At 41.1% G+C, this 21,274-nt stretch overlaps 1 protein-coding gene across 2 annotated transcripts in view; it reads left to right on the top strand.

The window, feature by feature from the left end:
- Positions 1–21,274, top strand: part of NEDD4L (NEDD4 like E3 ubiquitin protein ligase) — a 3,335,946-nt gene that overhangs the window by 1,653,591 nt on the left and 1,661,081 nt on the right. For both annotated transcript variants that reach the window (XM_044066167.1, XM_044066169.1), the window contains one exon: positions 7,907–7,960. In XM_044066167.1, the coding sequence (XP_043922102.1) occupies positions 7,907–7,960 (54 nt within the window). The remainder of the gene's footprint in view (positions 1–7,906; positions 7,961–21,274) is intronic.

The following is a 21,274-nucleotide window of genomic DNA, read 5'->3' as shown; positions in this document are numbered from 1 at the left end:
AAATTTTATGAAAAATCTATATAACACCCATAAGATCCAGCTTCACATAGGCCCTTTTAGATTCTAAACCATAATTGTAAAGTGTTTGTCTGTAATGGTTAAAAAAATGGTAAAGGTGGTGCCAAAATTGGTAGATACAAATCAGTGTAGTTTTGTAGAGGGCAGTCAAAAATTTGACAACATTAATAGAATAGTTATGATCCAGAGGGATGCAGAATGTAAGAAAATACCATTGTTGTTGATGGGTCTTGATGCAGAAAAAGCACTCAACAGAGTAAGCTGGGATTTTATGGGTAGGGCAAATGAAGCATTTGCTTTCCCTGATAAAATTATAAGATTGATTACTAGGATATATATGAGAGATCAGAAGTGAACATTAAAGTGGGGGTGATCCTGCCAGATTAAATTTTGTTTGAGCAGTGGGACCAGACAAGAGTGTCATCTTTCCCTTTTGTTGTTTGTGTTTTATATTTAGAACCATTGGCAAAGAAAAGTGAATCAGAAATTCAAGGATATTATTGGTTTGGTAATCAAAAAAAGTTAGCTTTATTTGCAGATAATATAATTTTATTCCTGATAAAACTAGAAAAGGACATTTCAGTGTTGTTAAACATTCTGAGACATTTTCATGTCACTTCAGGATACAACATTAATGAGGATAAAACACACGCACACAAATTGCTTCAGTAATACCCATATTTATGGGGACATTATAAAATAAAGTACTTAGCTGCCACAACAGAATCTCTTTTAATCCATACTTTTAAGGATATGTGGAAAGAGACAAAAGGATAATACAAAAACTGAGATATTGGAAGCTCTGGTTTATGGATAGATAGATACAAGCAGTGAAAATGTTTTCAATCCCTTTAGTCTCTACAGGTCAGGTATATTTTTGTCAACCAGAGGAGACACTGTGGATAGCAATTATAATAGAAACGTTGAAGGGTTTTATCTGGGAGGGGAAGAGGGCAAGAGTCAAGTCGGATGAGTTGATCATTACAGTAGAACAGTATTTGTAATTACCTGATTTGAAGGGGTATTTCGGAGCTACACAGTTGGGGCTCCTATAATTAGCACAAGAAGAAAGCTGTAATTCAAAGTGGAAAGGGGTGATGATAAATGTGGGGGAGGATCTAAAAAAAAAACAGAGAGACTGGGATTTTGGATTCAAATCCTTAATGAAAATAACAATAAGCATACAGAATTTTATATTCATAAAGTAGCAGATAGTTTTTCTGCCCATAGAGATGACTGCATTTAGGGTACAGAGAATAGGCAGGAGAGGTATGGAATTTACTGGGGAGAACTGGCAAAAGAAGCAAGGTATTGGGAGCAAATAATTATGGAAATGGTAATAGAATGGGAAGAGGCCAAAAATTCATTTGGACTGCAGGCTACAGATTTCTTTCTGTATGAAGGATTAATATCAGGATATAGGCAAAGAGGAAGAAATAGGAGGAACCTAAGTGAAAAAAATCTAGAACAGAAGCTGCAATTAAAAAAAGGGATAATTAGTTGGGCATATAAAATATTGCATGATAACTATAGGAATCAATCAGAGGAGGTTAGAAAAAAATGGGGAGACAGATTGATTGGATAAGCAATTTACAAAGAAACAATGGGAGAATATATGTGTGGCTGCCAAATATGCAACAAAGTCTAAAAGATTTAGAATTTTTGCTTGGAAGTTTTTGCATAGATATTTTATACCACAAGCAGACTCTAAAGAATATTTCCTCAGTTGGATTGCAAATGTTGGAAGTGTGATGAGGAAGAAAAAGGTAATTGGGAACATTTTTTTTGCTAGTGTGATGAGCTGGCAGACTTCAAAAAGTTCCTGCAGATTACTCTGTCAGAAATACTAGGAGAGCAAATTGGAATTTCTTAGTCATGCTGAGGCCTTGCTGACTTTAATTCTGCCAAAAAGCAATTACTAGAGGATGGGAATCAAGGTCTTAAACCAACTGTACTACATGTAGTAAATATAGTAACAGAGATAAAAGAACTAGAAGTGGAATCTTTAGATGACAGTAGGAAAAAATTAAAAAAATAATACAAACCAGCCAAAACCAAGAATGGTAAAGAAACCCCAAAAAACAGAAAAAACACCAAATGCAAAGGATAGCGACCATACTGACATATATTTAGTTGCAGACATTACACAATTTTTAACAGATAGTCATTGTCATTATATAGCAGATTCAATTCCTGCCTTCCCTTAAACCTCATTCCTCTTCCAAAACATTATTCTGCATGTATTGTTTCCACAATTCACATTTTTGTCTATGTAATTTTATCCTACAAAAAAACAGAAAAACACCAAGTGCAAGAGATAGAGATGAAACACTTCAGTTCTTTAAAGTAATAACACTTTAGCTGCTTTCATCATACAAATGACTTTCTCAGAATGTGTGATGAAAGCAGCTATTAGTGTTATTACGCTAAAGAACTGAAGTGTTTCATCTCTATCCCTTGCATTTGAAATATATGGGTTGTATTGTAACATCATCTGGAGTGAAGCTTAGTTAGTACAGAAGTCAGAGCAGTTGTGCAGATGCGAAACCCAGAAGACTGGCAAGCTTTACAGAGGTTTCTGGGAATAATGCAAATCTTGCCAAGTTTGTACTTGCTATGTCAGAGATAATTGTGCCTCTAAGAAAACTGTCAGCCTAAGTTGTAACCTGGGAATGGAGCTATATAAACAAGAACAGAGATTTGAAAAATTCAAAAAAGCAGTTACAGATGCACTGGTGATAGTAGTGTTATGTGAATAGGTCATGATTTTGCAAATAGATGCCAGTGAGAGTGGTATAGGAGCCGTGATCTAAAAGAGGATTTACAATTACCCACACAACATATGGTCATATAGAAAAGTAACTGTTGGCAATAGTCTAATAATGTATTAATATGAGAAATTCTACAGATGTGTCTATCATAAAGAAGTTAATCTAGAAATGGACAACAAACCCATGAAAAATATATTCATAATGTCTTTGTAGAAAGTACTTCCAAGACTGCATAGAATGTTACTTAATCTGCAGAATTATGATATGGAAGTGCAGACCAGGTAAAGAGCTTCACATAGATATTTTGAGCAAAGCACATATACAAATGAAGTCTGTAGAATTGTTAAAAAAGAGCTAACTATTCGTTTGCTGATTCTGCAGTTATAAGTAACATAAGAAGTATGTACTGATACTGAAACTGCAGTTCCTGAAAGAAGTTAAGATGGCAGACTGGCCTAAGCAAAAGTCATCAGCAATGAAAGTGTCTTTGTAGGGGAAAAGTATGTGCCCAGAGCTTAATGTTCACAGCTGATGTATAATGGTTACTAATTAAATGAGAAGACCTATATTTGAGAGGATACACGATGGACAGCTGAGATTAGTCACCTGCAAAGAAACAGCAAGAGATGTGGTATTTTAGATTGAAATATTGATTCAAGTAGAACAGCCCTCTATCCAGCAGTTACTTTAACCAAAGCCTCTGACACAGCCTTTCTGGAGGCAACCACTCCCATCAGTCTCTGGCATGTTCTCACAAGCCAGATCTTCTTTGACTTCAGTTGGTACCCTTGCAACTTGGCAGGCCCTGGCCTCCAATGCATGAGTGCAGGTTTCCAAAGGGGAGTGCAGTATCTCTAGGGTTATAGTTTGGGGGGGGGGGGTCAAAGGGAATCACATTGAGGTCTCAGTTGTTTTTCTGTGTCCCAATGCCTATAAATTGGATTGCACAGCCAAACCAAGGCAAAAAAGCAAGATCAGTGGTCACTTTGATTGCCCCAGACACAGCTGACTAGATAGCATATTATTAATATTTGCATCCAGTCTTGAGTGACTGTATTGTGCTTATAACTGTTTTTGTGTAATGATGAGTTTTATGGGAAAAAGATATTTACTTTACTGCTGTGAAATGGGTGTATTAGACTTGCCTGTTTCTGCTGTGAGGTGATGCAGTCATGAAGCAGTTAGAACTGCCATCACATAGTGCTCGCTTCTCCTGGTTTTGTGCTGGGGTGCTTATATACAGAGTCTACATGACCTGTCTGTATGCACTGGGTTTTCTGTCAAGTGAGTTAGTGACCCTCTAAGTTGTTCATGGGGGGGAGGGGTGCATGTTCATCATGTGATGGGTTGGAAACCTGCTTAGGATGAGCTTCTGTTCCTTGCTGTCACTGAGTGCCAGTCTAGGCTTCGGGTTCCTTCTGACCCTGCATTGGATTAAGTGGATTACTGAAAACCATTTCTACTCAATGTTCTTGTAATCTGAAATGGTTCTATATGTTTGCTGGAGTTCTCTTCCCTGAGCCTCCCTTGTTAACAGGCTTCTGCTTACACAGTGTAACATTTCCAGTAGGAAAGTGGAAGTAAACAGTTCATTCTTTAATATTCAAATGACTTGTTGGAGGTAATGTTCTTGCACACAGACTGTAATGTACTAATCTAATTTTCCTTTTAATTTCTCAGAGTTCCAAGTTACTTGCTAAATGCTGCTTGTTTTGATACTGTTAATTTTGCAGCTGGTTGGCACTTATACCCCTTCGAATTATTTATTTATTTATTTGTACTATGTATTATCTTTTACCAACAAAATGTCTTCTTTGCATGTTGGATGTAGTGTACAAATTTAGTAAATTAAATGTGTAGCTGGGCAACAGAAATTCTGGTCATTAGCTCAGGTTGCTGTGCACATTTGATTGCTGATGTTAGACCTAAAGATGCTGCAGCCTTATTTTTATACCAGCACTATTTAACCATTCTAATTTGCAAACCTTTATTGGATTATTATTGTTAGTAGTAGTAGTATTGTTATCAAGGTAAATCTTCACAAAGCAGTCAAATGGTGTTGTAGAGCATCACACCCTGTATTCTGGACTACAGAAAACAGCCCATTAACAGCTTAGAGTTTTAATCCCCTGCTTTAGCTGACAGTTTTTTAAATGCTGGATTTAGTGAACATTAAATGTTTGGCACTGTGACGTAACAACCATCCAAAATGACCCATGTGTGATGTCCCTCCTCTGGGCTAGTAATCAAGGAGTCTCAATCCTCACCACTGACACTGGTGGGGAACATTCACTTAGAGCAAAAATGGGTACACACAGTATTTTCAGATGCAGATCTCTGCACCAAGCACAATTTCCCTTAGGAGCACATAGGGAGCACATTCCAGTCCTGGGTCTGGGTTTTTCTCTCCAGGCTCCAAATAAGACTCCACCTTTCTCTCTGCAGAATTCGGTGCTGTGTGTCCCTGTTCCAAGTAGCTGACACACATACTTTGAGATTTGATTTTCTCTCGCACACACACACACACACACACACACACACACACACACACACACACACACCCGGGAAAGGCTGGCACAGATTTACCTGCTATGTTACCTCCACCCGGACTATAAGATAGATTCACTACCACCAGCCAGCTACTTTAAGGCTCTTACCAGGGTACCTAATTACTGTATTCTTGGTAAAATTAATACTTATACAAATGGCAATGTTTGACCAGTTGGCAAGACATTCAGAAGCATCACGCCACAGTGTCACCAAATAAATGCAGTTACTCTCAAGGGTTAAAATATTTTCTAAAAGCCAGCCACAATGAAAGGGAATAAGTAATAAAACAGAAAACATGAAAATACTTAATATTTATTTACAGTAAACACCAGAGATTCAATTCACAAAAATATAAAAAAATAACACAGATCGAAAGACTCAGACAGATACAGAAAAACAATACTTGTAACTAGTTTCACTACATTTTCCTAACTGACAGAAGAATTACTGTTCCGTAACGTTACTTACTAAAGCAAGGCAAGATGAAGTGAATGAGTGTCTTTGTTGTCAGTTCCCATAAGTATTGAGTGTCCTCTGTCACATTTTTCACTAATATCTAAATACAGTTTCAGTGCTGGCTATAGGATGACATCACATCTTGTCACCTGATTCTGTGGCTCTCACACTACCCCTCTGACTAGAAGCTGAACTAGGATCTTGCACAAATATGTCACAATGCACACCTAGGACTTTGCTAAATCTTATTCCAGCATCTGGAGACTGTAAAACAATTCCAACCCTTTTATCCTTCCTGTAGAGACTAAACAGCCATTCTCTGGCATCCCAAGGTAGCAATTAGTTCATCACTAAGGATAATAAGAGCAGGACCCCAGCCCAAACAATGCGTCTCCGGTTGCATTCAGACCTGTGAGATAAAATCTTTATGGCCTAAACCAAGTCATTTAATTTCAAGCTATTTTTTTCTAAAGGTTAGCTGGGCTGAGCTTAACCCCTTCCCTTCCAGCATCCTCTGTTAACATATGTACTTTTCATCAGTTACAATACGGTCTGACATACATGTATAATTCTTTTTTGTCCAGCAGCACCCACTGTTGATACATTTTTAACACAAGCAACTTTACAAATACATTTTTAACACAAGCATCTATACAGATCAGTATGATAGTCAAATGACATAAAATTCTTTCCAAAACTCCAGCTAGCTATGCTGGCATATGTTACATGTGCATTGCCTACTGTCTCTGGCATAGCTGGCACTACCTTACATCATCACACCGTGTTTTAGAGAAATTGAAAAACATCTTGTGCTTAGTTTGCATTTACAGTTAGGATGGGTAGGAACTTTGATGTCCTTCAAGAATGCAACTGCAGTCCCGACATATGGGTTGTCCTGCAGGCAGCCCCCCTCGGGTCGGGCCAATTCCAAAGTCTGTCCGCCGCGCGGCTGATGTCACCTCCCCTGACGCCAGAGCAGCAGGGGTATAAAGCATCAGCCCGGCGCCATCTTTAGTCCCAGTGTTAGATGTACTGGATGATGTGTATCAGACTCCATTACTTCTCCTGATTCTCTCCTTCCTCAGCTATGACAGGGGCATATGTATGTGCTTGGTTTTGAAAGAACAGACATTGCCAGATCATGTTAAAGTAAAGCTTTTAGATGCACCAACAAGACAAGGCATGCCAAACCTGCCACAAAATCAAAGGGCAGAGGCACTCATACAAGTTTCAAAGCTGCTACAAATCAAAGCAACAAGGGTCTTGGCTGGTTACTCTGGACTCTCTCAGGAGCATACCTGCATGTCCCAATCAGACACAGCTGCAGAAGATACCTCAGATGTCTTGCAGGGTCAGAGCATTATCAATTCTCAGCATTGGTCATTCACTTACTACAGGCTTTGGGATACAAAGTCAACATTCAAAAATCAAGACAAATAATTTTTCTAGGAGCCAAAAAGAACACAAACTCACAAATGGCTTTCCTCACAGAAGAAAACAAGAACAATCACCCAAATGACTGCAAGGAAAATCCTGCAGGCCCTGGGTTTCATGGCAATGTGTACAAAGAATTTTTTTCGTGGGGCACAAACAAGCCAGCTAAACAAAGGCATGTCTTGATCAAAGAACAACAAAAAAAAATTTTTTAGGCTCCAAGACAGCAAAGCAGCACAGCCATTATATCCATTATAAGCATAACTCGCGCACCAAGCCGTGGCTCTTGCTCAATGGCCTGCTTTTATAACTCAGCACAATTACAGGATGGTTCATCCACTGGACAGCAGGCCTTCCACCAGAAAAGCTTATTCAGCCACTTGAACATACACAGACAAATGCGCTATTACTTGAGATGGCGTGATTTTTTATACCCCCCTCTGACGTGGGGAGGGGGAGGCGACATCGCCCGTACCGGACCCACTTTTTGGAATCAGGCGACCGAAGGGCTGCTTTTATGTTTTACAGTTTTCTTGAGTGTGTGTCTTGTTATTTAGTAACTGTCTTTGGGTATGGCTTGATAAGTATGTTATATATTACTGCCATTAGTTTTTAAGAATTAGTTATGTTCAGGAAATGTTTAAAGCACTCCATTTTTTCAACTGTTAATTTTTCAGGTGAATCCCAGAAATCATAGGCTTTTGTTTGAAGTTTTTGATGAAAACCGATTGGTGAGTACATGGAAAAATTTTGTGTTACATACTTCCTCTCTCTCTTTCTTGTCCCTATTGCATGTCCTTTACCATAGATGAAAAGTTCATTTAACAATTTATTGGTAATTCACTAGAAGTGGACCTTTACAAAACCAAAATATGTCAAATGGAAAGTACATTTTACAATATATTGTTAATTCACTAGAAGTGAGCCTTTACAAAACCGAAATATGTCAAATGGAAAGTACATTTTACAATATATTGTTAATTCACTAGAAGTGAGCCTTTACAAAACCAAAATCTCTCTCATTAATGGAGAATGTCAGTAATGTTGTTTAGAAAATCAATTTCCAGGAAAAAAAATACCTTGCTAGCATTTATGTATCAGCAGGGCCTCTGTAGCTTCCGTGTGTTTAAAAATCACATTTTAACATTTTTCTTTTTTTGAAATTGTGCTGTTACACTTGAATTATTAATATGCCCATGCCTTTTCTGCATAGCTGTAGCCTGTTGCTGTGAAAGTTTAACTTCAGAGCCAGAAAAGCAGCGGATAGGAATGGAGCATAGTGTTCTGTTTAGTTTACTCAGCTGCAGTTGGTCTGCATTTTTGCTATTCTCTTTCTGGTGCGCTGACTTCTGTTTCATCAGCTATGTGTTATAACAGCCCACACTTATTTACATCTTGGATGACTTTGCAGTTAGTGGATAGTGTTGGTTGAAAAGCCTTTAGTAAGGCATTAACAAGGATGGTTAATACTAATCCCAGTATCCAGTACTATCTCACACCACAGAAAGTGTGTAGTACACTCATTCGTATTAAAAAGCATTTACAGGGTTAATTTTGCAGTAAGTAAATGTGTATTTGCTGTTGTCAATGATGTAAATAATGCATTGTTACTGTTTTCATGCTGTTATGCATTTACATATTTACAGCTGCTTTGAAATAAGACGCCTTCCACTTTTTGATTTGCAAGCAATGGGTGATAACATGAAGCATTTGCTGGGGTTGGAAGAACAGTTTACTGACCTAGATGGGTCCAGGATACATTTAAAACAAGTGTAGGGCAGACCTGATGAACATGTATGCACAAGCTTATTGTATCCAAAGCTATACTTGCGCATTAGGTATAATGCTTTATCAATGAATGGCCTTAATTGAGAATATATTTTCCAGCATCTCACACAGCCCAGACTGCCAAAGTACAGGTTGAGTCCTGCCAAAAGAGTTCTTCCATAAATCTGTCCCCAGACCGCAGACTTGTTTTGCTGTATCCCATCCCTCATAGTGATTATACAAAAATGTCTACAAACAAATGTCGTAGAAGTTAAGTTGTTGTTCTGTGTACTTTGTGCACTGCAGATTTTTCCTGCATTCCACAATACTTCCGATTATATATGCCAGTCTGGTGATTTGCTGTTCAATTAAACAGAGGATAGACATGTAACATAAAATTAGTACTTTATAGTTGACTGTGTTCTGGACTTTATAGCCAGAAATGTGAGAGGCAGACTAAATATATGCCGTGACTGGTTCAGGCAACACTGCTTAATAAACTGTTGCAGCAGGCTGTTCCGCAGATAATCAGTGCTTTTGCATGTTCATCAAGTAAGAAACTTTTTTGATTGCTTAATCAACAACTTGTATCCCTACTACCCTACAAACAGAAACAAAAGAATATGTTTCCTATACATCAGCATTTTTGCTGCAAAGAAGATAAATTTCCAGCTTATGTTTTTTGATTGATAGAGCTGCAGCCTATTTTTTAACACATATGAATCATTTCCAAGAGGGTAGTTTTGTACACATTACTTCTTTTTATTGTGCAGAAAATACATTTCAAACTGCAACAAAAGCATTCTAACAAGAATATTATTATATATTGTGCCAAGTCAAGTTTTAATAATAAATAAATACCAATTTGTTAACCAGGTAGGTCCACTGGAGAGAAAGTCCCTTTCAGGAGTGACCCAGAAGCAATGTTTGGTAAAGCAACTTGCTCAAGGTCACACAGCAGGCAAAGGAGGTGCGAGAGAATCAAACCTTGTGCCACAGGAAAATCAGCTCGCAGCTTTAACCCCTCTGTTCGAGGTAGCTATGGTAGAGAGACTAGACCTTCTTCCACCCAGAAGCTGTAATTTAGGAGCAAACTTTTTTGTGCAGATTCGTACTGTACTTTTTTTTTAAATCCGCTCTAATTTCAGAAGACACTGTTGCAATTTATTATGCATTGTACTTAAAGTTACAGAAAGCCTCTTTTTTTTCTTGCTTTTCATCCATACATATTGTTTGTTGGATCCTTGTGTCCTTCCTCTTATTCTTACCCAAGTCCCTGAAAATTGTCGTGGGAAAAGAGGAAAGGAGATTGGAGCCCCCTGTCATGGCAGCATCCCGACTGCTGGAGGGAGTTACTTATTAGCTAATCAATTATTCCCCCCACCTACTTCTTCATTGTTCACAGGTGTCAGTGCACGTGATGTGTATACTGTGCTATGTGGAATTTCAAACCCTGATGCTACTGATTTCTACCTGAGTTTACTCATAATCTGATAGTTGTTTTGCTGCATGACCCAAAGCATTTTTTGTAGAAACTTATCAAGCCAACAAGTCTACCTCAGCCCTGGAAAATGGAAGAGAGAGAAAGAAACAGCTTCTCAGTATCCCCCCCCAACCCACAGTTGCTGGGTTTACCATTCAAAACATTCATTTCAAACATATCTGAAGGAATGGAGAACTAGATTACCCTGTTTTGGGGCTGATGCAGAAATGGGTGCTGCAATGGAGGATGAAGGTATAGTGTAAGTGAAGACTTGGAAGAGCTGTCAGAATGGGCAGAAATTGTATTCAGAAGCAGGGTAGTGAACTTGGACAATGTTGTCTAAAATAGCCGGGGAAGTAGTACTGTGGTGGTGCATGAAAATGACTGGAAGATGTTTATCAGAGTTTGCCTTGACCACCATGAGTAGGAGTGAGAGGGTAAGGCAGCAGTAAACAGAATGCTGGGATATATCTGTAGCGAGCAGATTGCAGAATTTCAGATCAAAGATATAATGGTTTCACTCTGCTGGATCCTGTACAAGACATACCTTTAGTACCATTTACTTTTCTGGAAGCCATGCAGGGAAAAGTTTTTCAACCTTCCTGAAGGAGTACAAGCAAAAGCCAATGGAAATGTTTGGGAGGTGGGGGGAGAAAGGGCATGACTTGAGATTAGAAGGGGTTAGGGTACCTTTCAGCAGTAACCAGAAGACAAGGACATGCAAGAAGTTGTTATGGTGGATGCACAAGCTAATGTCAGGGAGCTGTAAAGAGTAATTTTAAACATGAAATACAGAGCACAAGAGAGGCAACAAGCACCATATTTGTAGAGACCGAATGCTCCTTTGATCCTGTGATCTCTGAAAGTACTTAAAAATGTGTTGATGGACCCAAGGTATGGGCTAGTGGAGTAGGTGGTAACAAAGGGTAATCCATTAAAGCATTCAAGATGACAAGTTATGGGTTTTGAAAGGATGGAGGGAAAGGCAGATGAAGGGTGACAGTGGGATGCCAAAGTCACTTAAAAGGCAGACTACCCTACTCGGGTTAATTGTCTCGTTCTGCAGTCAAGCATATTTATTTTAATGGTGTTTAAGACATGACAGTAGGACATGCCTGCCAGCTGTCTTCTTTGAATCTAGTATGTTTTGTAATAGAACACTATAATAAAAATTCATTTGCCCATTTATCTCAGCCCCAGAAGTAGTAGTCAGAACTTCAGATGCAAGATGCCTCAGATTTTCAGTATAATTCTTTTAATTTTATTTTAAAATCGTGAAAACTGTGATATTAAACTGATAAAAGCACATCCCACCTGAAGCAGCTATAAAGATAATGGTACTAGTACTGTTAATGTACTAACATAATACTGTGAAGTTTAACAAAGTACGAATGAAAATACTACCTGGAAGTGAATTGCCATGTTACTCATTAACATCCTATCTCACTTCTATCAATCTCATGTAGTAATATGCCAAGGCATCTGAGAAGAAGGTAACTTATTAAAATACTGCACCTGATTCAGGAAGCTCTCTCTGAACATAGTACTCTTATTGAGTATTTCTTATATGGCCTCCTTGGTATGCTGGTCTCATCTCTCAACGTAATCACTGCCCTTTTCTAGCCGTTGATGAAAGAACATCTAGTCCTACCAAATGCACAGCACCTCCCACCAGCCTGCTGTAATGTGAAGCTCAAGACTGTGCATTACAAAGACCTTAACATTTTGTCAAGAAATGTGTCTTGACAGATTATCATCACCCTTCAGTCCGCCTCAGTTTTCAACTTGGGCAGTAAATCATGACATAAAATTCCCCTGCTCACAATAGTGTGAGTTAACTAGCCTTCGTATCATTTGATTGCCTTCATCTTCCTATAAATAGATGCTCTTAGCTTCATTATCTGAACATACAATTGGAAAGGGTTGCAGTACAATCTAATAGGTAGAAATACCCTGGAAGTGAATGTTTTTCAGGTTGGTATAAAAACCTGCATCTGGGTAAAAATAGGTAAATCTGTTTTGAATCTAACCTAGAACTATAAGAATGTCCACCAGTCCCATTATTTTGGATTACTTACCAAAGAATCTACCTAGCAGTGGAAGAGCCCACCTACCCTCTGGGACCACCATTAATGTCTATAAACAGTTGCTCATTAGGTTTGGTTCCATGCTCAGTGCTGTTAATGTTGCATACAGCCTCCTGCATTAGTCTTGCTACCATCCAGTAAGACTGGAGGGGGGGTGGGATAGCTAAAATAGTGTTGTTTGTGCATTATTACGTAGGACAAACAATGTACTGATATGCACAGATAAGTTTGAAAATGTTTACCACTTCAGTACACTTGCTAGTAAACAATGACAAAGGGTTAAAATCAAGGACCGTTTCTAAATCTTGTTGTTATTCATTTAAAAATTTTAATAGAGCATCAGATTTTGCCACAGTTTGCATTTTCATTTCAGTATATGAAGCTCTGGCTTTGACTGATTACAATCCCCTGTGATTTGCCAGAAAATTTTAAAAAATTATAAGTAACAGAACAAAAAATATAAGACAAACTCAGGGACAGCTGAGAGTCATTTACAACAGGCAGAAACAAAGCTGTTCTACTGTCTTGCCGTTTTTTTTTTTTTTTTTGTCGGCCATCACTCCCTGCTGTTAGCCCCTGCATGAGACCTGATCTTAAGTTTTTTTGGTGTGTGTGTAACAATTAAGCACTTCCAAGCATTGTTACTATTGAGTCTCAAATTAGGGAAGTTGATAATTTATCTCTCCCCCCCCACATCATAATTATGTTGCTGATCCATGCTCTAAATTTCAATAGTGAATTATTATTACATCAGAAACTAAAATCATGTATATTTCTGCAGAAAAGTGAAGTTTTTTGATACTAGAAAAAATCTAGCCACCAAAACTTCTTGTGCTAATATTGTCAGTTTACTGCAGCCATCTGCAGATCTGAGTTGCATTTAAATCTTTAAGGATCGAGTGTCTTAAGTGCATTTTTTACCCACTTGTCCAGGTATATTTTCCTGAAAGTTTTCCTATGAATTATCAGAGTTGAAATATTGCCTCATATTTAGGCATGCACATTTTTTTCCTTTTTTATAAACGTCTGAATCTGTTCATTGTAAAAGAGCTTCCCTTCCGTGTTTTTTGCACACTAGAAACCCTAAAATGCAAACAAGATACAGAGAATGGTGATTACTGGTAGGCGGAGAAAATGATCGTCATGCTCAGCGTTGCAGTACTGATTCTTGGTGTCTTCCTGACATGCAGAAGCCTGTGGCCAGGCTGAATATCAGAATCTTTTCATCATCCCATAGCCGGAGAACATCTGTGCAAACCGACGTCTTAGTCACAGTATAAAACTGACATTAGCCAGTGCCATCATCAGTTATTTTTACTGTGTGTTCTGATACTCAGCACCACTTTTACTTTGCATTGTCATTGCAAGGGTTAGGTTGACTCACAAGAGTTGTAGATGCCTTCAGATAAGTACCTTGTTAGGACCTTTTTTCTTGTAAATGTTCAAGAAAATAAAATCTCATGATGTTAATCTTCATTCATTCATCACTGATGGGATGTCGGTTCCATCCTCAGAACCGAGTCGGCCTTGAACCAAGCTCGCGCCAGCCAAAAACTCTCGAGCTAAGCTTTTACCCATAGTACCCTTCTCCCTGTTACCCCAGATCTTGTTTGCAGCATAGCTGTAAAGCTGTGTTCAAGCCAGCTGTCAGCTATTTTATAGAGTTTGATAGGTGTTTCTTGTACTTTTCCTGATTTTTGTCTATCTTTCTGTCGCTAACCTTTACCCTTTCCTGTTGACTCCTTTTCTTAATTACCTTTCAGTAATCTTAGTACCGTTGGTGGTACGGCCTTTCTCCCTACCCTTGTGGTAAGTCTTAAATACCATTGCTGGTATTTCTTTCTCCTTTCCTTAAAAAAAAAAAAACTTTATATATATATATATATATATATATCTTTGGTTGTTTAGTGTATGTGTGTGTGTGGAATATGTCTGAAAAGAAAGGAATGTCAGGCTTTAAGCAAATGTGTATTGTTTGGGGGTGCCCCATCTCTCGTTGCAGCCTCCGTGTTCTATTTGTAAGGGGTTTAGTGCCCGTACACTGAATGAACGAAAAAACAAGTTGATTCTGAAGGGCCTCCTTAAGACACCCTTTTCAGAGGCTCTTTGTGCGTCGGAGCCCCCCCCCCCAAGAAAGAAAAGACCACATTCTGTACCTTCTTCACCTTCAGGTGATTTGGACAAGCCACTTAAATCAAAAATGCCTAAAGTGACGTCGGAGCCAAAGCCAGTCCCTATGACACTGACATTCAGAGGAAGACACAAGAGTAGTAGTAGTAGATATCCATTTTATTCCTTCTGTCCTGGTACCTCAGCTTTTCGCCTTCAATGGGACCTATGACACTGACCTCAGTTTCGTCAACTATCTTTGTCTTCAGCGCCAGTATTTTCTATGGCACCATTTATTCCCAAGTTACAAATTGCTTCATCCTCTTCGGTACTGAGTGCCACGGGATCGAACATGCCTCCGGTACCCATGACTATGACCCCACTTTTAGCTGAGCCTCCAATGACTACCTCCACACCCACTTCAGTACTGAGTGCCGTTATGGCACCAAGCGTATCTATGGTACCCGTGACTGAATAGATGATTCATTACTCCCCATCTCCAAACTCGAAACAGCAGTGCCGTTGGACTCCACAACATGGACCCGATACTCCCTGTCAGTGGACCCCTTTCTGGGACAAATATATAGCCCCTTCCTTGAGCGGTCAGAGTCCCCATCGAGGATATCCACTAGGTCCACCAGGAGCTGTTCTGAACTTGATGTGGTGCACCTTGTGGACCAGCTGCTAACTGCCAGGGGGATTCTTATACCCTCTAAGACCCATCCACCTTTCGGACTTGGGAGTGTTTCTCCACGGACTCCATCGTATTCTCCTCCTGTAATCTCCTTGCATGTTTCAAAGTCTTTGACTCAGATGCCTCCTTTGGTGCCCACTTCCTCTGTGCCATTAGTGGACCTCACTGTGGCTCCAGAACCGACCCTTTGGTTCTTTCAGAGCCAGGTCTTCCTCAGGTTCGGGCTCTTCGATGCCATGTATGGTCCTGAGCGTGTCTATGGTTCCATCCATGGTGCCAGGAGTTCTGTCGGCACCAGTCCTTCTTGAGGCACCTCTCTCAGGAGCAGGTTTGACAGAGCGGGGTGTGACTCCAGTTCTGAGGTTGTCTTTCTTGGTTCTGGGTTTCCATCCCTCTTCAGGCGGGCCTGCTTTCCAGGCAATGAAGAGGGCTGTTGCTTCTGGAAGCAAACCGCCGGCGTTGGATCCCCAGATGTCCCCTCCCCCTGAGCTGCAGCTGACACAAGCCACTGGTTTGGGGCATCAGGCACGAGAGCCGCTGGAAACCCTGCTGCAGGGTGCCCCTTCTTCTGAGCCCTCCTTAGAAGAGCCCTCCTTAGAAGTTCCCACTGAAAAGGTGCCACGGAAAACGTCATGCAAGAGGAAGCACGTAGAATCCCCTGAGGCGTCTCTTACAGAGGACATGGATTACAATGAAGGGGATGGGTCCCCATGGTCACCTCCTGAAATGTTGAAACAGAGGGGTGACTGGAAACCAAAGACCCTTCCTCCAAGGAGTCCATCTTCCTACAGGCCTTTCATGCCCATCCATCTACCTCTTGGGTGACCCCCACCTGCAGATGAGCTAGTCCAGCTCGTGGTACAGCACGCCTGGAAGAATCCTGACTCTGTTGAGCCAATCCCAAGGAGACCAGATAAAATCCCCCCCCTCCCCCGAGGAGAGCCCACATTAGTCTAAAGGTTTACCAGTAGGTGCTATGGTGGTGGCAGCCGCCATGAGGAAGGAGCTTGCCGAAGAGAGACAGACTGTTCATCTGCCTAACAGGGAGTCCCGGGCAGTGGACAGATTATGGAAGTGAGTCTTTGCTTCATCGACCTTTGCCATACAGCCCTTAAACTATTTGACACATTTTACTAGGCTCCAAAGAGACTTATTCTCTGAATTCTGTGGAACATTATCAGGACAGGTGTCCAACGAGGTGAGTGACAAAGATGCCTTGCAGCTCGCAACCCTGGAATCTATTTCGAACTCGTCCATGAGGTTAATATCACATACAACCGAAGGGGTGGCAAGAGCTGCTGGTTCAGGTGTTGTTATGAGATGCCATGCCTGGGTGCACCTTTGTGTTATTGTGGACCCCTTTAAGTCTTCCTTCCTGAACACTCCAGTTGAAGCGTCTCCCCTGTTCTGCCCAAAAGTGAAAGATATTCTAGCCAGGTGTGAGGAAGACAGTAAGACCCTGTCTGCCATAGATGTACGCTTTTCCATACCCAGTGTTCCTTCTCCAGGAATCAGAGGAGTGGAAAGTTGTGGCACAAGAAGTGTCAGGGTCCTTTTCATGACACATATGGCGAGTTCACTACCAGAGGCAGAGGGGGTAACTCTTCTGGAAAACACACCTACCGAGGCAGAGGGGGGCCCGCTTAACTAGGGACCCAGGACTCTTTCTCTGGACAGTCCTACCAGTGCTCCTGAAGAGCGACCCGATTGCTTTAAGCAGTCAGGGGATGTTTCTCTCTGCACCATGCTGCAGGGCAATCGATAACCAATGATTCTTGGGTGAAGAAGATAATAACCAGAGGTTACCACATCCCATTTGATTCTTACCCAAAGCCACCAAGACGAATTCTCAATGTTCCACCCAGTCAAAGGGAAGAAGCAGCTCTAGAGATAAAAAAGCTGTGCCAAAAAAGGGTCATCCATGCAGTCCCACCAGACCAGTGTGGATCCGGATTTTACTCGAGATTCTTTTTGGTGCCAAAAAAGACAGGGGACTGGAGACTGATTTTGGATCTCAGCAATTTAAACAAGTTTGTCACCCAAACTAAATTCTGGATGGTCACGGTTCAAGCTATTCTCCCTTTTTGGGGAACGGCGATTGGATATACTCAATGGACCTTCAGGATGTGTATTACCACATCAAAATGGACAAGCGCTCTAGGAGGTTGCTTCACTTCCGGCTGGAAGCCAATTACTGCCAATTAGATGCTCTGCCTTTCGGACTCTGTACGGCCGTCAGAGTGTTCACCAAGTGCATGGCGGTAGTAACAGCTCACTTGAGACTGCAAGGATTCCGGGTGTTTCCATATTTAGACGATTGGCTCCTTACCGCCCCCACCAAGCATCTACTGGTAACGGCCCTGAAATACACTCTTTCCCTGGTGAAACTTTTGGGAATTTCAGTAAATTAGCAGAAATCCAACCTGATGCCGACCCAGTCCATAGAGTTCATAGGAGCAGTATTCAGCACCCACTCCTGTTTAGTCTCTCTCTTGGACCACAGATTACAAAGACTGAGGCTTCATCTCCAAGTGATTCTCTGTCAAAACAAAGTTTCAGCACGGGAGGTCCTCTAGCTCCTAGGTTCTATGGTAGCTTCTATACCAGTGGTGCCTCTTGCAAAACTTCACATGAGACTCCTTCAATGGCTTCCGTTATCTCGGTGGTACCCAAATCACCCTTTTTCCTTTCAGATTCAGATAACCAATCACTGCAAACAGGACCTACTTTGGTGGATGAGTCCAGAAACAGAGCTTTAGAGCCATCCCTTCCATCATCCTCAGCCCAGAGCCACTGTGACCATGGATGCTTCCCTGATTGGGGGGGGCATTTTCAAGGAATGACAGTCCAAGGCACATGGTCCACAAGAGAGACCAATCTGCATATCAATGTCCTAGAAATGAGGGTTGTGCTTTTAGTGTTGCAAGCATTCCAATCTGTCCTTCCTTCTGAAACAATTGCCATCCAGTCAGGCAACATGTCAGTAGTCTGGTATATCAACAAACAAGGAGGAACCAAGTCCTATCCCTTACGTCGAGAGGCCATGAAAATTTGGCAATGGGCGATAGCTTCCAACCGCTTTCTGATAGCAATGCATATTCCTGGGGATTCCAACGTGATTGTAGATAAGCTGAGCAGATGTATTTTACTGCATCACGCGTGGACCCTCAATCCGTCCATCACGACAATAATTTTCAATCATTGGGGCCAGTCTTGCTGCGACCTATTCACCTCTCCGTCAAGCCACAAATGCAGCAACTACTTTGCCCTAATTCCCCCACAGGGTGAGTCCTCGAGGGATGCTCTTACCCATGATTGGTCCACAGGACTTCTATATGCTTACCCTCCCATCCCTCTGATTCTCCTGTTCTTGAAGAAAGCTCTTCGGTTGAAAAGCAGAGTGGTCTTCATAGCTCCCAACTGGCATTGACAAGTATGGTTCCCCCCTTCTCCGGCCGTACCTACTATGCCAACCGTGGATTCTGGATCCAACTCCAGACCTGATTTCTTACCCCCGCAGGTTCAATTACCCGAACTTAACCAGCCTCAAGCTGACAGCTTGGTTTCTCCACTTGCGCTGAGCAGGCAGAACAACCTTTCCTCCCCAGTGCGTGATATTATTCTGGCCTCCCACAAACCATCCACTAGGAAACTTTATCTTGACAAACGGAAGAGATTTTCAATTTGGTCTAAGCAAAGAAAACTAGATCCGTACTCAGTCCCTGTTACTGTAGTACTACATTATGTGCCAAATTTCTTTGAAGGCGGGGCTGCAGTTTCTACTGTACGAGTCCATCTAGCTGCTATTTCAAGCTTCCTTAATGGTTTTGGGAATTCTTCTTTGATTTCGCATTGTCTATGTAAAATCTTTATAAAAGGAGTCTCTCACATTAGACCACCAGTCAAACAACCTGTAGAACTGTGGAACCTTACATTAGTCGTACAATCTTTGATACAACCTCCCTTTGAGCCTGCAGCGACTTGTGACATCAAGTTCTTATCCTGGAAGTCTCTTTTTCTGGTGGCCATCCTGTCAGCTAGGCAAATTTCAGAGCTCCATGCTCGATGCATAAAACGCCCCTATTTGATCTTCCACAAGGACAGAGTATCACTCCGGACAAACCCTTCCTTTCTCCCCAAAGTAATTTCGGATTTCTCCATTAATCAGACTGTTGACCTCCTAGTCTTTTTCCCAAACTTTTCTAATAAAGGAGAATACTGTATGCATTCATTAGACATGCACAGACAGTTGAGATTCTGTCTAGATAGGACCAAAACAATGCGCAAATCTGATCAACAATTTATTTCTTTTCTGGTCTTTAAATGGGAAAGTCAGTTTCTAAGGTGACCCTATCTAAATGGCTCAGAGATTGTATACTTTTCATTTGTCATCATGTCAGAAAAAAAAAAAAAAAACTATACCCAGGAAATCAAGGCTCACTCCATTAGATCTATGGCTACTTCTGTGGCGTTCCATTTGAGAGCTTCTTTGGATGATATCTGTGCAGCAGCAACGTGGGCTAATCCTCATACCTTTATAACTCATTACAAATTGGATTTGGTCTCCAGAGGAAGAGCTTCTTTTGGCTCAATAGTGCTCAGGAATATTCTTCAATAAAGGCCGCCCAAGTGACACAAGTTAGCTGGGGACTCTGTCCTATCCGTGATGAATGAATGAAGATTAACAACATCAGATAAAGAAGTTATGTCTTACCATAACATTCCATCTGTGTTGTTGATCTTCATTCATTCATCACGTCCCACCCTCCTTCCCCCTCCTAAGGTGCCTGGGGTATACTTTGGGTCCAAGTACTGATTTAGGGTACTTGTGCAGAAACTGCCTCTGCTTTACTAATAATGGGCAAACTCGATCTGAGGTAAGAGGGAGAAGGGTTCTATGGGTAAAAGTTTAGGTCGGGAGTTTTTGGCTAGCGCAAGCTTGGTATAAGGCTGACTCGGTTCTGAAGACAGTACTGACATCTCATCAGTGATGAATATATAAAGATCAACAACACAGATGGAACGTTATGGTAAGACATAACTTCTTTTTTTCTTTCTTGTGGAAAGCATATTCTGCACAAAACTTTTCATTCACATTGCTTGTTTTGTCTAGGCCCTCAGCACGATGTTGCTACTTGTCAGTAGTGTGAGAAGTTCAATTCAAAAACCATTAAGTGTAGGGCTGAGTCTTTCAGTTACACATGGAGACTAGCAAGGAAAATAGTAAGGCCAGACCCTTTATATGCCTTGGTGTCTACCAGTTCTCAGGACTTCTTCAAAAAAAGCATAAGGATAAATGGCCGAAGGAGATGGATGTTAGGATTCAGAGGACATTTCTTTGTCCAGGCCTTTGACTAAGCTTAATGTTGGTGATGCAGTTGCCGCATCTTTGCAGCACCCTGATCTGGCACCTTCTGTGCTGGAGTCCACTGGTGTGACCCCTCCAGTGGCCACAATGACTATGGCTTCTATTTCACAGTTAGACACGAGGCCAGTGTTACATGGGTCTGAAGCTGGTGAGCAGGCCACATCTTCCAGTGCCCACATTCTGGTGACTGAGGGTGATGATGATATACCTTTTTTCTTGTTATAGAGGAGATGCCTAAGAGCTAGAATGAGGTCACTACGACCAGAGGACTTCATTTTACTGAAGCTTTCGGTATCCAGACCTAATAACCCCTCAGATTTGTCCCATAGCCATTGCTGTCTCAACCCACTGCCTTCTCTTCCCAGGTCTTTTCGCAAGATATAGAAATATGGCAGTAGTTCTTCATGGATTTCATGAAGAGCAGGGACCCTGCCCAGCAAAAGGATCCTGTGTTCAGGATTCTTCCCTGGAAAGGGTCACTTCCCTCCCAGAGAATCAGATTTCTTGGAATCAGAGAATGAGGAGGAATTGGCATAT

This window comes from Protopterus annectens, chromosome 1.part0 (genome assembly GCF_019279795.1).
Source record: "Protopterus annectens isolate FY-2018-M chromosome 1.part0, PAN1.0, whole genome shotgun sequence".
NCBI lineage: Eukaryota > Metazoa > Chordata > Ceratodontiformes > Protopteridae > Protopterus > Protopterus annectens.
This window is presented reverse-complemented; position numbering and strand designations above follow the sequence as displayed.